The sequence below is a fragment of the Protobothrops mucrosquamatus genome, unplaced genomic scaffold (genome assembly GCF_001527695.2).
Source record: "Protobothrops mucrosquamatus isolate PMUCROS unplaced genomic scaffold, P.Mucros_1.0 scaffold19, whole genome shotgun sequence".
Taxonomy (NCBI): domain Eukaryota; kingdom Metazoa; phylum Chordata; class Lepidosauria; order Squamata; family Viperidae; genus Protobothrops; species Protobothrops mucrosquamatus.
In genome coordinates, this window is record NW_015386404.1 from 821670 (window position 1) to 836538 (window position 14869).

The 14869-nt window shown below is 41.5% G+C and overlaps 1 protein-coding gene across 1 annotated transcript; it reads left to right on the top strand.

The window, feature by feature from the left end:
- The first annotated feature begins 254 nt into the window (after positions 1–254).
- CDX4 (caudal type homeobox 4) lies at positions 255–14300 on the top strand. The gene is made up of 3 exons (XM_015810755.2): positions 255–687; positions 12253–12398; positions 14031–14300. Exons 1-3 carry the CDS (start codon positions 285–287, stop codon positions 14298–14300), a joined length of 819 nt encoding a protein of 272 aa, XP_015666241.2. The 5' UTR covers positions 255–284.
- Positions 14301–14869: the final 569 nt, after the last annotated feature.

Below are 14869 nucleotides of genomic sequence, written 5' to 3' on the forward strand. Positions count from 1 at the left end.
GCAAATGGTTGGGAGTAGCCAGTTATCTTTGACATTAGGCAGAACCTCAATCCACTGCTAGCCCAGCACCAGGGATCCTATTGTCAAGGATGGGTAGTAAAGACACCTCCTGAACCGTCGGCAAAGCCAGTCTAGGTTTAGGCTTGAAAAAGAGAGAGAGGGAGAGAGAGAAGAGGACGTGTGAAATCAGCCTCCCCTCCCCCAGGGAGCAGGATGCCTGGCCAAGAAGAAGCCAGGGGATGAGCTTCATCTATGTGAGTTATATTTTGGAAAAAGAAGCCAGGATGTATCCAGGTTCTGTACGATGCAACGGCAGCAGCAACCTACCAGCGCAAAACTTTCCTTCTTCCACACCTTATGTAGATTACATAGGATACCATCATCCCCAAAGTGTGGAGAATCGTGGACAACCTTCAGGGACATGGGGGACACATTACGGGCTGCCCAGAGAGGATTGGGGTGCTTATGGCCTAGGAACCTCCAGCACCATAACTTCCACCCAGATCAACAGGTCTTCTCCTGGACAAGTCTCCTTCTCTTCTGCTGATTACAGTTCCCTGAATCCTGCTGGTTCTCTGACTTTACCTTCTCTGGACACCATGAATTCCGAGGCAAATTCTCCTCCCCTCAACCAGCGGCACGGCTCCTACGAATGGATGAGGAAAACGGCCCAATCTACTTCAACAGGTATGTTGGCAGCCTAAACCCCCCCCTCCCTCCCTCTCCAAAGCCTTTCCTCATGCTGGCAACTTTCTGAAACCGAACATTATCCCAAACCAAAATGGGGTTTTCTCATCTTCTGATCGGGCTTTGGAACCTCAACTGTGATTTATTCTCCCAATAATCTGGTTCTCCTGGCAAATGATCACATGATGTATTCATTTAAAAAAGGCTCCTTTAAGGGGAAGGGTGTGAGTAAGGAAAAATGGGTTGGAAGAGGAAGAAATTGATTTTTTGAAGAAAAAAAAACTTCAACTCCTGATGCAAGATAAGGGGTAGAACTGCTGTGGCACCGAGTGGGATCTGCTCCTGAAAAAGTGAAGATTTGGATATGTTGATCATTAACGTTGGGTTGGCTTGTGAGGCTTGAATGCAAACCAGCTGAACAATCTTTCTGGCAGCACCAGATAAAGTGAGTTGCAGCTCACGAATAAATCAGGAAAAAAAGTGCTAGCAGGCTGATTTTGGCACCCCTGCAGACCAACACAGTTTTCCTGCCATACACGATGCACATTACAATCTTCACCCAAATCCTCTTTATTTCAGAGCTTGAGGTGCTCTCTGAGCTTGGTGGTTTTCTGGCAGATGTTTCATTACCCAATACTAGGTAGCCTTATCAGCAGTGATGATGTTACCTGGTTTGGATAGTGAAACATCTGCCAGAAAACAAGCAAGCTCAGCAAGCATAGAGGAACCCCTCGTTTCAGCCCTGAGCTACAGATCGTCTCCTTTATTTCAAAGCTTCTTCCTCTAAATACCTGTGAGTCTGCATCAGCCCCCTGCACTTGAAATCAACCCAGAATGGTGAACTTTACACCTCTTAAAATTTATTTGCATGACAGCAGAACCGAACTGGCATTTAAGGAGCAAGGCTTGCAGGCATGGAAAGATTTCGGTCACCACAGGGACTTTTGCAGCAAGGATCCTACTCACCTGGGTTCATTTCCAGGCTAACCGCCATTAACATTTCAAATGGATGCTCAGGATAAAAGGGACTCTTGCATAGCAGGCTAGACGCCCCTCAGAATGCAGGAATCTAAGAAAGCAGAACAGACGTTTGATCTCTTGATAGAGTACCCTCCAGTATGTTAATAGCAATGGATTTAACCAAGAGGGCAGGAGAAAGAGATTGCATATGATTTTATAAAATGCAGCTCAGACATTCTGGGAAATTGTCTCCCTTGATGCTAAAACTAGAGCAGGTATAAGAGAATTAGTTACAGCTGCATTAAGGCTAATATTAAAATATAGAATAGATGTAGCTCAGATGTAGCTGAGCTGTGGACTTCTTGGGGCCGAGCTTCGTTATTTGCTTGCAAATATTTTATTAACCAACTAGTCAGATGCAAATAATGCCATATTAATATATTAGTATATTTTAATCAGTTAGTAATAGGCAGGGCTTTTTTTGTCATAGAACACCCAGAACGGAGTTCCAGCACCTTTTTTGGATGGAACCTTGTAGGGTAGGCAAGGCGGGTTGTATGACATGTGTGAGTTCTGGCACCTTATTTATTTTTATTTTTTTTTCAAAAAAAGCACTGGTAATAGGTCTCCATAACGCTCTACCTGTCTTCATATCATGTAATATGCTAGATAAGATTTAGTCAAGTAGTAAAAAAATATCCAGTTGAATTTGTTGTGTGGCCCCAGGCTGTTTGAGTTCATGGTTCAAAGTAGCACCAGAACCACAACACTCTGTTATTGTTAAATAAGATTCAGTACAATGTGAGTTTTATAAATTCACAGATTTTGATTAAATACACTTAAATATGACACTTCTTTAGATGCCTTGAGCTACTATATCCAGAATTCACAGCCTCCCTCATTTGGAAACTCTGATTATAGTATTCAAGAGACATTTGAAGGAATTTGAGTGGGGGAAAAGAGTTAGCAATTAAGACTGTTTTGTTACCTATGCCTTACTTGGTCTTGTCTCTCATCTCTAGTTTTTGATTTGTGTTAAAAAGGATTTGCAGAACTTCCAATCTAGTCCCCTTGATGTAAATGAGAGGCTTGGCAACTTTAAGATGTGTGGATTTGTGGGGCTGGACAATTCTGGAACTTCAGCTCCACATATTCGTAAAGTTGCCCAGTTTGAAAAACACCGTTGTAAGGCAGTAAATTATGTCAGGATTATGAACAAAAACTGGCAATTTTCAAGGCAAATTAGTTTCTAACTAACCGCTTATAAATAAATATTTAAACATTTTTCTTGAGAGCTCCTGAATAATAAAAAAGACTTAGTTTAGAGAACTGTTTTTAACAGTGGCTCTCCAATTTCTCATATAAATCAAATAGGGTAAGATGGTGGGGTCTGCAGATAATAAGAAGTAAAACTCTGGTTCGAATTAAGTTACCAAAAGATTGCCTATAGAAACCCCTAATACATTTAGCCTATGGATAGTATCATAGATACATGGGTGAATGGATGAATGGACAGACAGACAGAGAGACAGTCAGAGCAGCCTCTAGTTCACAACTTGCCTGTATAATTGAATTCCCTTTCTTGACTTGACCTTTTCTGGCCCTTTCAGACTGCAAATCCCAGAATTCCCAGCTAGTATGGGTTTTATGGTTCTCAGAATTGCATCCAGAGGAGGCTACAGCAGAACCTCTGGATTCGCACAATGCTTTAAAACAGGGTTACATAGCTTGTGTTTCACTATATTGGGGGAACTCAACCTTTCTGTTAGCATCTTGTTTGACTCATTTCCTTGAAAGTAAAGATGGTTTGTTTGGTGAAGAGTGCACTTGTGTTTTGTTAACCTGGGTTTAGCATGATGTGAACACATCAAAAGAAGGGTTTTTGACTAACAGAATGTACCATTGGTATATTTCTAGAAAATATAAGGCTATGACTCCTGTTGGTGGTTGGTGAAGCTGGTGGGCCACATCTTTGAAAGGCTCTAGATGGCAAAAGGTCTAACCAAATAAGAATTTATTTCCTTGTGCAACTGGAGGCCCAACTTTTGTGTTGCAGCAGACAGAGAAGAGCTTTGAATAAGAATGTTACAAGCCCAGAGAGACAGTTGTTCTTTCTAGTCATCTCTGGAATACTGGAAAATGTCCTCAATACGGATCCAAATAAATGCACATTGTGGTCCCGTTTCATCATATGAAATCCAAGGGGTTAGTAGTCATGCTTTAGCCTCACAGCTAATTCTGGTGAAGCTCTTAGCATCTAACCTACCTGGACCAGAAGCCTTCCCTTCAAGCTCTGCGTTCAGCCAGAGCAAGTGGGTTCATAACTAGAATATGTAGAATGTACTTTCCAAAGTCTTCCTGGCTGAGCTATTGAGGGAATGAGATCCAAAGTCTAGGGACATGGGCTTTCTTACGTATTGTAGGTCCTCAACCCAGCTGCCCATAAATTGCTCTGACAATTCATCCCAGTCTTAATATGCAGAAGAGCAAGGCAAACATCTTAACGCCATTTTATGGACCTCTGTCATAGGCTAGACTGGGTTTGTTTTTCTAAACTAAAAAAAAAGTGCTTTTCAGAGAAGAAGGGCTGGTTCAATATCTGGGATCCTTCCACTGCTCTTCTCTAGGCAGCTCACATCTTTTTGAGGAGAGGAAGTTCCTCCTTCCTTGAAAGAGGAAGAATGCACATTTTGGCCTAACTTTGGCTGGATTCATGCCTTCCATTAAGCAGGAATGTGGTTTGCTTGGTTTGGGCTATGTGTGTTGCTAAAAAGTTGTGGTTTATTCAACAAACCATGATAAAAATACACAATTGTTTATGGCAAGTCTCCTCCTACAAGGACATTCATATGGTACTGTTTTGATGATAATGCAGACTTTTCAAGGATGGCAAAACACCTTGGAAATAACTTGTTGTTTGGAGATGGACCATAAAGTTCCTTCTATAGTTGCATGGCAGATGGCCAAGCTCTGCTGAGACATTCAGTTGCTTCTGAAGGCTTATTTAGCACGCACCATGCCAGCTGCTCCACTGTGAGGACAGATGTTAGATTCAAAAGTTTCAGGCTGACTTCCATTGAGGTAGGCTGCCCATTACCAAACACTCTTGACCTGCCCACAGACAGACTTTTCTTGGAGCAAAAAATATTTTGTCAGAGAAACCGTTAAGAAACAGACTGAAATGCCATTACAAATATTAGCTTAGTAGCATTTTTTCCTCTTCTTCCCTTTATCACCATATTTTGTTATTGATACTCAGGGCCATTTGGGTGGGAACAGTGAGAACCAATTGTTCCAACCCCCCCAAAAAAGGGAAATCCCATCTAAGATACACTTCCATATATATAATAGAATAGACTAGTTGGAAGGGACATTGGAGGTCTTCTAGTCCAACCCCCTGCTCAGGCAGGAAACCCCATGCCATTTCAGACAAATGGCTGTCCAGTCTCTTCTTTAAAACTTCCAGTGTTGGAGCATTCACAACTTCTGGTGGCAGATTGTTCCACTGATTAATTGTCCTCACTGTCAGGAAGTTTCTCCTTAGTTCTAGGCTGGTTCTCTCTTTGATTAGTTTCCATCCGTTGCTTCTTGTCTTGCCTTCAGGTGCTTTGGAGAATAGCTTGACCCCCTCTTCTTTGTGGCAATTCCCAGTTTGAAATGATTATTAGATGGACAATGCTTATCATGCAAGGTAGCAAAATAAATCAGTTATAGATGAGTTCACAAGTTTTTCTGGGCCACTGACTATAATGGACCAGAAACAAAGGGGGAGGGGAGGAAGCACCTGAGGGCAGGAAAAGAAGTAATGGATGGAAGATTATTAAGGGGAGATCCAACCTAGAACTAAGAAGAAATTTCCTAACAGTGAGAACAATCAGTGGAACGGCTTTCCTCCAGAAGTTTTGGCTGTTCCATCACTGGAAGTTTTTTAAGAAGAGATTGGATATACATTTGTCTGGAATAGCCTAGGCTAGGGTTTCCTGCTTGGGCAGGGGTTGGACTAGAGGACCTCCAAAGTCCCTTCCAACTCTCTTATTCTCAAGGAGGGCAGGCACTGAGATAAGATGAAAGCTTTGCTCATTGTTAACCTGAAGTAAGCGTAAGGTTAGAGTTAGGGTAAGTATAGGATGCATGTAGGTAAGCAAAGGACTTCAGCAATGAAGTCAAACTTTTCTCCAAACCCTTTGTTTGCTCTCCCCCACCCTCAAATTCATTGGGGGAGTTACACATTTAAACAAAAATAACCACAATTTCATGATGCCACCCCATCTTGTTCTGACTTGCCTTTGGATTGTTCCCAACGACACCTGTTTTCCCCTTGGTTGTTTTTTCTCAATAGATCCAGGTGCATCCAAAGCTGCAGAAAGGAGGTTAAAACTTTGCTCTGGAGTAATGTCTATGGAGATTCCCCGTCATTCAGGTCATAGTTATCCCAAAGGTGCTTTTCAGGAGGCAACTGGACTTTCTTGTTAGTTTCTCATCTCATCCAAGAAGCTTCTTCAGCTCTGACTGGATGGTGGGGAATGGACAGGTTTATACAATTGCAAATGACTAGCTGGCTACAGCTCAGATATGATTCAATGATCCATTTGTATATTTTCATTTCAATGGGAAATTCCATTTTATCCCCATAAAGTAGGCCTGTGAGGTAGGCTCAGCTGAGAGGGGCTGCCTCAACATCAGCCACTGAGAACCCATGCCTGAAGACAGATCTGAACCCTGGTCCAACACCTGAACCATTATCCCACTCTGGAGTATTAAACTAGATTTCTCTGAACCAGTGTCTTACAGATGTGTTGAACTACAACTCCCAGAAATCTTGGTCCGCATTGCAGTTCTGTGAATTCTGAGCATTGTAGTCTGACTGTTAGGTGGGGAAGCCTCTGCAAGTCCTCTGAAATCTTTCCTACACTGTCACTATATGCAAAGTTGTGCATTCACAGTTTTTGGAAGTTTCTCCCAGTGCAGATTAACTCTTCACAAAGCAGGCTTCTAGCACATGAAGAACCTTTAAAGGCCTTAGGAGAGAAAGGTGGATACCCAGTTTTTAGCAACAGCACCTTCACAACTTAAAACCATGTTCTCCGGCCTGGTATCTTCACTTCAGTCCTCCAGCACAGATGGTGGTTTGATTTCTGTTCATCATAATTCACTCAAAATCTCTGAAACTGGCCAGATGAACAATACCAAACAGTAATTCCTTTGTGTAGGAACCTTTTCTCATGGATGAGACAAAAGAACAAGCCAGATACCTGCCTGATTTTACTTCAACAGGAACCTTTTCCTGCCCAAGGATTAAGTTATAGCCTTTAAAAAGAGCTTCTAGATTTAGTATGCTTCACAGAATAAACATGATTAGACAGACATGATTTGTCTCTTCATTGTCTTAGCTGTTGGTTTAAAAGCCTTCAAGCCACCAAATCTGGATTCATACAACACACTAAGCCAAACCCAAACAAAACTCATGATGTGTAATCCCAATCATTTAAAACAAGAAAGTAGAGTAGAGTAGGAGAGAGTATAGAGTAGAGTAGAGTAGAGTAGGAGAGAAGAGAAGAGAAGAGAAGAGAAGAGAAGAGAAGAGAAGAGAAGAGAAGAGAAGAGAAGAGAAGAGAACTTTATTGCAATCCATGATCAGTCTAAATTCCAAATTGGTTATTTGTACCTTGGAGCTCATAATCTTAGCCAATAATGTATTTTATTAGACATAACCCTGGGATATTTTGCACTACATTGTTCTACAGTCCTTCTATATCTGAACATTTGTGATATTTTTTTAATTTTTGCATTAATCATCTTATACATCTAGTAGGTAAAAGGTGGAATAACAAATGAAAAATGAACAGTACATATACATTGTAAGAAAATCCATGCAAAATGAGGTTTAAAATTCAGTAGTGTCCTACCTGATAGGGTTATTGTCAGATCTTGAGATAATTTTCTAAAACAACATGAACACACAAAAATGTCAGACACTTTTTGATTGCCAGGCAATCCTGGCCAACACCCAGTTTAAAAAATTCATGGATAAAATTTTACAGAATACTTAGGATTCCGTGAATATATTACCAATCATTTAAGATTGACTAGAGTGGGAGGGAAATACCCAACTAATTTAATTTTGATTTGGCTTATTTTAAATTCTTTAAAATATTCTTCAGTTTAAATGAAAATTTGCAAAACATCATACTATTCATAGATACATAGCAAAAAAGTTATCACTGTTACAAACTAATTACTGAGGAAATCAGAGCAAACTACGAACCCTCATCTGCAGTCAGGTGTTCAAAAACATCAAAAGGAGTCTAAATGGCAGCAATTAAAGGCTGCACTAAAAAGCCTTTGATAACTACAAAATATGATTCAACCAGTTAAATATCTCTGCTAAGCCAATTCCAGAGCCAAAAAGCCATAACTGAAAAAATGGAGATATCTGAAGGGTTAAGTTTAGGTTTAGACTTAGGCCAGCTGGCTGAGGAATTCTGGGAGCTGAGGTCCACAAGTCTTGAAGTTCCCTGACTTAGGCTTAGGTTACATCATAAATGAGGAATTTGGGCTGTGATCATGCAATTCCAACTCTATTATTGTTATTGTTATTATTTCTTTCCCGATAGCAACAGTTCAGAGAGGTGTTTTGGATTGACTTGCTTAAAAGTCACCAAGTATGTTTTCATGGATGAGGGTGGAGATCTCCACCTAGATCTGGCCCAGTGTCTTCTGTACTACATCAAACCAGTGGTGGGATTCAGTCAGTTTGCACCAGTTTGGCAGAACCGGTAGCTAATTTTTTGTTGCCCAGGCCCAAAATGGACTTCCGGAATCGGCATCCACACAGAGAACCGGTTGTTCACATATTTGAATCCCACCACTGCACCAAACTCTCTTTCCAGTTGCTCTTAGCAGCAGATAGACAACTAGTAAGTATTGTTCAACAGTCAAGATGTTTTTACTTGGCAGCTGTTAAATGAGACAATAGTAACTTCCATGGAGTTTTAACTCTTTAAACACAAAGACATTCAAACAGGAAATTCATTCTGTACTGCTTCTATGGATTGGAATGGAGTTGGTGCCCCTTGTGTGTGTTACAACTCAGGAATAAGAGATAAAGCAACCTTTTATTATTTAATTTAACACTAGAAATGCATACAATGCTGAAAGAAGTGGTAGAAATAAAATAATGTTGCCCTATCAGGGTAGAGACTCATCAAAAATGTTGAGAATCGTGAACTGAGAGAAGGATTATGAAGGTCTAGTCATGAAATAAAATGTTGAATCCCATGTATGTAAGCTTTCTTTCAGGAAAAATAAACATTAACGATGCAAAGCCTAAACCACATTTGTAGTCGGAGGTTAAAAGAAAGCTTAGCTAGATTTCAATACTGCTGTCGGAATCATTTTATCGACACTGACTAAGAGATGGATGGAAGATGCCCAAACAATCTTCTTAAAGCTTCTACCTTCTGGGGGTATTGATAAAGGAGAATATTTGTAGTAGCTCAGGGTTGAAATGAGGAATCCTTGGTGCTCTCTGAGTTTGGTTGAGGGGTTTTTTTTTGCAGATGTTTCATTGCCCAAACTAGCTAATATCATCAATGCACAGGTGATGTTACCTAGTTTGGGTAATGAAATGTCTGCAAGAAAACAACCAAGCTGAGAGAGCATCAAGGACCCCTCAGAAAAAGTATGCTCAGCTCCTTTCAAAATCTTGTCTGGGGAAGCTTAGCCTTCCCCAGCCTAGCACCCTTCAGATGTTAGAGCCAAAATATCCTTCAAGACCTTGTCCCATTTGGCTTCCTCTTTCCACTCGGGGTTCTCCAGAGACGCTGAGATAGAAACCTTCTCCCTCACCCTCGTGGAGCCCACCTAGAAGACGCCAGGCTGGCGAAGGCTGTTGGTGAACCTCTCCTCAACCCTTTGAAGCTCCTTGGCCTGGACGGAACTGGAAAGGGATGGAATTTCCAAACGGGGAGGCAGAGCTCAACTGACTTTGTTGTCCTGTTGAATTCACAGACGTGGACCAATTCACAAATTCTTGTGACCAGGAAGATGCCGGCCCTGATGTAAAACAGGAGCTAGGCTCAAGCAGAGAAGACAAGGGAAACCAGGGGCAATTTGAATGTTAATTTATTTTCTTTATAAACTAGGTGTGAGGTTCAGGAACCTCATCCTGCTCTGCCTTGTCCCTTGATTCCATTGTCTTCAGACATGGGGCTGATCTGCCATATCAAGCAACAGACCTTCTTTTGACACTTTTTTTTGGGTGGGGGAGGGAAGGGGGGCTTTGATATGCATCCTGGCTTCTGTTCCTTTTCTTTAGCAGTTATATTGCCGGAAAGACCGATGGTTTTCACAGCAAATAAAGAGGCCCTTTTATTGTGTTCCTAAAAAATGCTCTGTGAATTTTATGGCCGAGGGGAAATCTGCTCCCCCCCACCCCAAAGAGCAAGGCAGAGCCTCAGACTGCTAGAATAACTGGAGCATCCTTAAAACAGGTCTCGGTTTTAAAACACCTGGCGAGTTGTTTTGTTCAGAGTCAACAACCTGATTCTCACTGATTACAAAAGACCCCTTTAAATGGGTCTTCCACCATTCCTTTAACAAATTCCCATTACACATTCCAGTCCAGGGCCCACCCCTCTCCTTCCCTACTTACTTCTCACATCTCACTAAAAAAAAAAACTATTCTTTTTAGCCTTCGTATATCCTCATATTCTACTTCCCAGCCTCTGTTTCAATGCCTGTTTGGTTCCTCTGTTTTTAAAAGGAAGAACTTTAAGAGGTTTTTTTATTTTTATTTTTATTTTGCTTTCTGGTGCTTTGGAAAAATAGCTTGACTCTCTCTGCCACAAAGTTCCTGATTCAGGGCAGGAAAGTCACATCATCGCACAAATGTCATATGTGCATGTTATTTGTATAATGTTGTGATATACATGGTCTCTACATGTCTGTAGAGTACCAAACAGAAGAAGGCTATTTCATCGGCAGATCATGTGTGCTGCTTTGTGAAAATTACTGAAACCAAAATTACGTTCTTAAGATGTTATTGGTTCGGTCATTTTCCCCAAAGGGAAACAGTCAAAGCGTATTTCTCTTTCTAAAAGATATCTGTCATTCTGACGTATGAACAAAATGGAATTCCTATAAATACAATCTTTCATAGCAAGGCTGGCATCTATTGTTACTTTCAAAAGGTAGGACCTTTAAGCAAAAGATCCCAACTCATGACTTATCTCCCCTCTACTTATATTTATCTTTGGGTTTCTGGTTGCCTAGATCACTCTCCTAATGTACAGCTGCCTATTATTCCCTATTATTGTCAAGAAAAATACATTGTATTTCCATCAAGTCATCAGAAACAAGTTCAACGTGATAGCAACTTGGCCTTTTATAAAAAAAAGAAGAAATCCTAAGCAAACCAAAGGAAATCTGGGACATAAGCGTCAGTCCTGCAAAAATTCAGTGTGCTGGCAAATTCAGTGAGTGCCCAACAGGTTCTGGCCAGTTAGGCTTTTGTGTTTTTGTGCATTGTTTTGGGGTGGACCTTTCGATATTCTGGACTATCTCTATTATTCCCGTAAACCAAAAGGGTTGAAGATATGGTCTAATACTTCTGAAGATCAGCCTGAGAAAGACTTCCATTAAGACGAGGGGCAGGGGGGCCCTTCAGGTTTAGTGTAAAATGACATGTTTACAGGCCAGGAACAAATTCATGCATGGCTAATATTTCCAGCACAAAATGTCTGCCCATCTAAATTCTGATGGCCTTGTAATAACTGCTGTTGGCCACAATCTACTTCTTTCTCGTCTGTAGAAACCTACCACAATCAGTATTAGCAGATGAACTAGCGAATGTTTTTGCAAGCTTTTAATGGTTTTGGAAGTTATGGGTAAGGATGCTTATGGAGCAAAACCAAAATATTCTTGAATATGCTTTCTTATCCCTGACCCAGCCAATATGGTTACATGCACACTTTGATAAAATGATTGAAAAGAACTCTGATTCTCATGCAATTGTGGCATCTCTCTGCCATTTCTCAAGGCAACCTGACTTTTGCCAAGAATTCTTCATGGGAAATCAGCAACCACTGCTTTGAGAAACCATCTCATTCCATGAATGTCACTTTTAAAAGAGCAGCATGTTTTTGTAAGCTTGCACCGAAGCCTAAAACAAAGGAGTGGCTTTAATGAGTAGCAGTGAGATGCTGGGTTCATACAAAGTACTTCTTCCAAATCGTTTTTGAAGCATAAGAATTAGACCAGAGGTGCTTTGTCAATAGTATTATTTATATTGGAATTGGAATATTCTTTATCGGCCAAGTGTGATTGAACACACAAGGAATTTGTCTCCAGTGCATAAACCCTCAGTGTACATACAGTACACTTACATACAGTACATTTATTCTTCATAGCAATATAAAGAATGAATAGTAATTTTTCATAAATGGTATTATTTATAATTCTGCTTGGAAAACAGGCTTAGCAAAAGTAGGTGTGCTAGTATTTTCCAGCATATGTGTGTCTTCATTACCTGTTTAGCCAAAGCCTGGATTAGACAGGTTCATGGTTTCAGTAGCAAATGCAAACTTTTCTTTCTCTTTTCAACAGGTAAAACAAGAACAAGAGAGAAATACCGGGTGGTGTACACAGATCATCAAAGGTTAGAACTAGAGAAGGAGTTTCACTACAGCAGATATATCACCATCCGAAGGAAGTCTGAACTCGCTGCACACCTGAGACTTTCTGAGAGACAGGTAGAGCATCCTCCGCGACCTGCGTGTGTCGGGGCTTCTGTCCAATTCAGAGCAGAGGACCACTTGGGTGGGTGGGGAAAACATGGAGCGAATGTCTTCTGAGGTTCTTGATGCTCTCTCTCTGAGCTTGGCAATTTTCTTGCAGATGTGTCTGCTAGCACTAACGATGTCAGCTAGCTGGGTTATGAAAAGCAACAGAGCAACAACCTCAGAGACCACCAGGGTTAGCCCTGAGCTACAAATATTCTCTTCCATTAGGACCTTTGCAGATTCAAGGCAATCTGTGCTTTTCCTGTGGTCCTTTTTATAGATAAATGATTAAAAGCAGCCCTGGATTAGCCACTAAGCCCGTGCTTAGTGCCCCAAGGGAAGGTGGCCCCACAGAGATATTTCCTCTAGCTATCACGCCCGTCACTGTTTCATTACTACACTCAACTTTTGTTAATTTTGGGGGGGAGGTAATTGTTCTTAACTGCTTAGACTTCCATCTGCATAACTGGCTCAATGCTGAAATAAAGTTTAAATGCTTAGCTTGCAGGTGGCATCAGATGTCACATTTGTTTCCCATCTCATGCCCTGGAGGCTTTGCTCCCCTTAAGCACCATTGTGCTTAAGGCATGGGTTGACCTTAATCCAGCCCTGATAGAAAATGTAATTATTGACTGGTTTAGAATGGCTACGAGCAGCATATTCCCCCATGCTCATCAAGTTTTTGGTCACTCAGATTTTGAAAAGCTCCTTCCGACGAGGGGGCAGCCAGATTCATTTAACAGCCATGCCACTAACTTGATACTTGCAATGATTCACTTAACAACTGTGGCAAGAAAGGTCATAAAATGGGGCAAAACTCACTCGACAAATGTCTCACTTAGCCACAGAAATTTTGGGCTTAATTGTGGTCTTAAGTTGAGGACTACCTGTATTTCTCTGCAGGGACACAATATTGGCCTTGACTTACTTCCTAGGGACTAGTTTCACTAGGGGATGTTGGGTCAAGAACAAATCACAGAAATCATAGAATAACAGAATTGGAAGGGACCTTGTAGGTCTTCTAATCCACCCCCCTGCTCAAGCAGAAAACCCTATACTATTTCAGACAAATGGCTGTCTCCTCTTTAAAAAAAACCCTCTAGTGATGGAGTACCCACAACTTCTGAAGGCAAGCTGTTCTACTAGTTGATTGTTTTCACTGTCAGGAAATTTCTCCTTAGTTCTAGGTTGCTTCTCTCCTTGATAACTTTCCATCCATTGTTCCTTGCCTTCCCTTTTGGTGCTTTGGAAAATGCGCATCATGTCTTTTCATTAGACTACTAGACATACCCAATTCCTGCAACTGTTCTTCATATGTTTAGCCTCCAGCCCCCTAATCATCTTTGTTGCTCTTCTCTGCCCTCTTTCCAGAGTCTCAGCATCTTGTTTATATTGTGCCGACCAAAACTGGATGCTGAATTCCAAGTGGGGTCTTACCAAGGCTTTATAAAGCAGTATTAACACTTCGTTGATCTTGATTCTCTCTCTCTCTCTGTTAATGGAGCCTAGTATTGCTTAAGACTTTCCCCATCTTTAAGGCTCCCAATGTAAAGTAACGGAAACTCTTTTTACCCCCCCCCCTCCTCTGTTTTGCTCTTGCAGGTGAAAATCTGGTTCCAAAATCGCAGAGCCAAAGAAAGGAAACTAATGAAGAAAAAAATGACCAGTTTTGATGGAGGCAGCCTGGCCTCCATCCAGAGTGACTCTGGTTCCTTGAGCCCTATTCCAGTTCAGGACCCACAGACTCACTCAGAAATGGCGGGCACTTTGTTTCCACCGCCAGCCCCGCTCCCTCCTCCTCCTCCTCCTCTTATTTCCATGAATGGCCTTCAGCACAACGGAACGATTACAAGAGTTGTGGTCTCTCAGTGAAGACTTTCTGCCAAGTCAAGAACACAACAACACAAGGGCCTTTGCAGTGGAGCCAACAGAGCTGTTGGCACTACAACTCCCACACCTGGCTTCCCCATGGCCCTTTGCAAAAGACATAGGACTTTCCACCAAAGCTTGGTGACCACATAGCCATTTTGGACAAGAGGTCCTGTGATACCTGGGGGGGAGGGTAAACCACGAGCTCTGGGTTGCAAAGTTGTGCTGGATGGAGGCAACGAGAATGGCTGGAGCAGAATACCTATCCTGCTTCTGTACTGGTGGTCCTGCACTTTGTTTGACTGGAGACTGGAAGTTTTCACACACCGCCACTTCAACCTCTCTTTTGTATTTTGTATTGGGTCACAGGGTGAAGACACGATGTCAAAAGAAATGCCACACTAGCATAACATATTGTCAGGGTTGGGCCTACTACAACTCCTGTTTTGCAGAAGAAGAGAGATGGTGCTGGAATCTGATGTGGAAGAAAGCACAAAGCACAACCTGCTGTGAATCATAGCTTTTCTATTTTTTAAAATATATATATATATACCCTAAGATTCTAGTCTTTA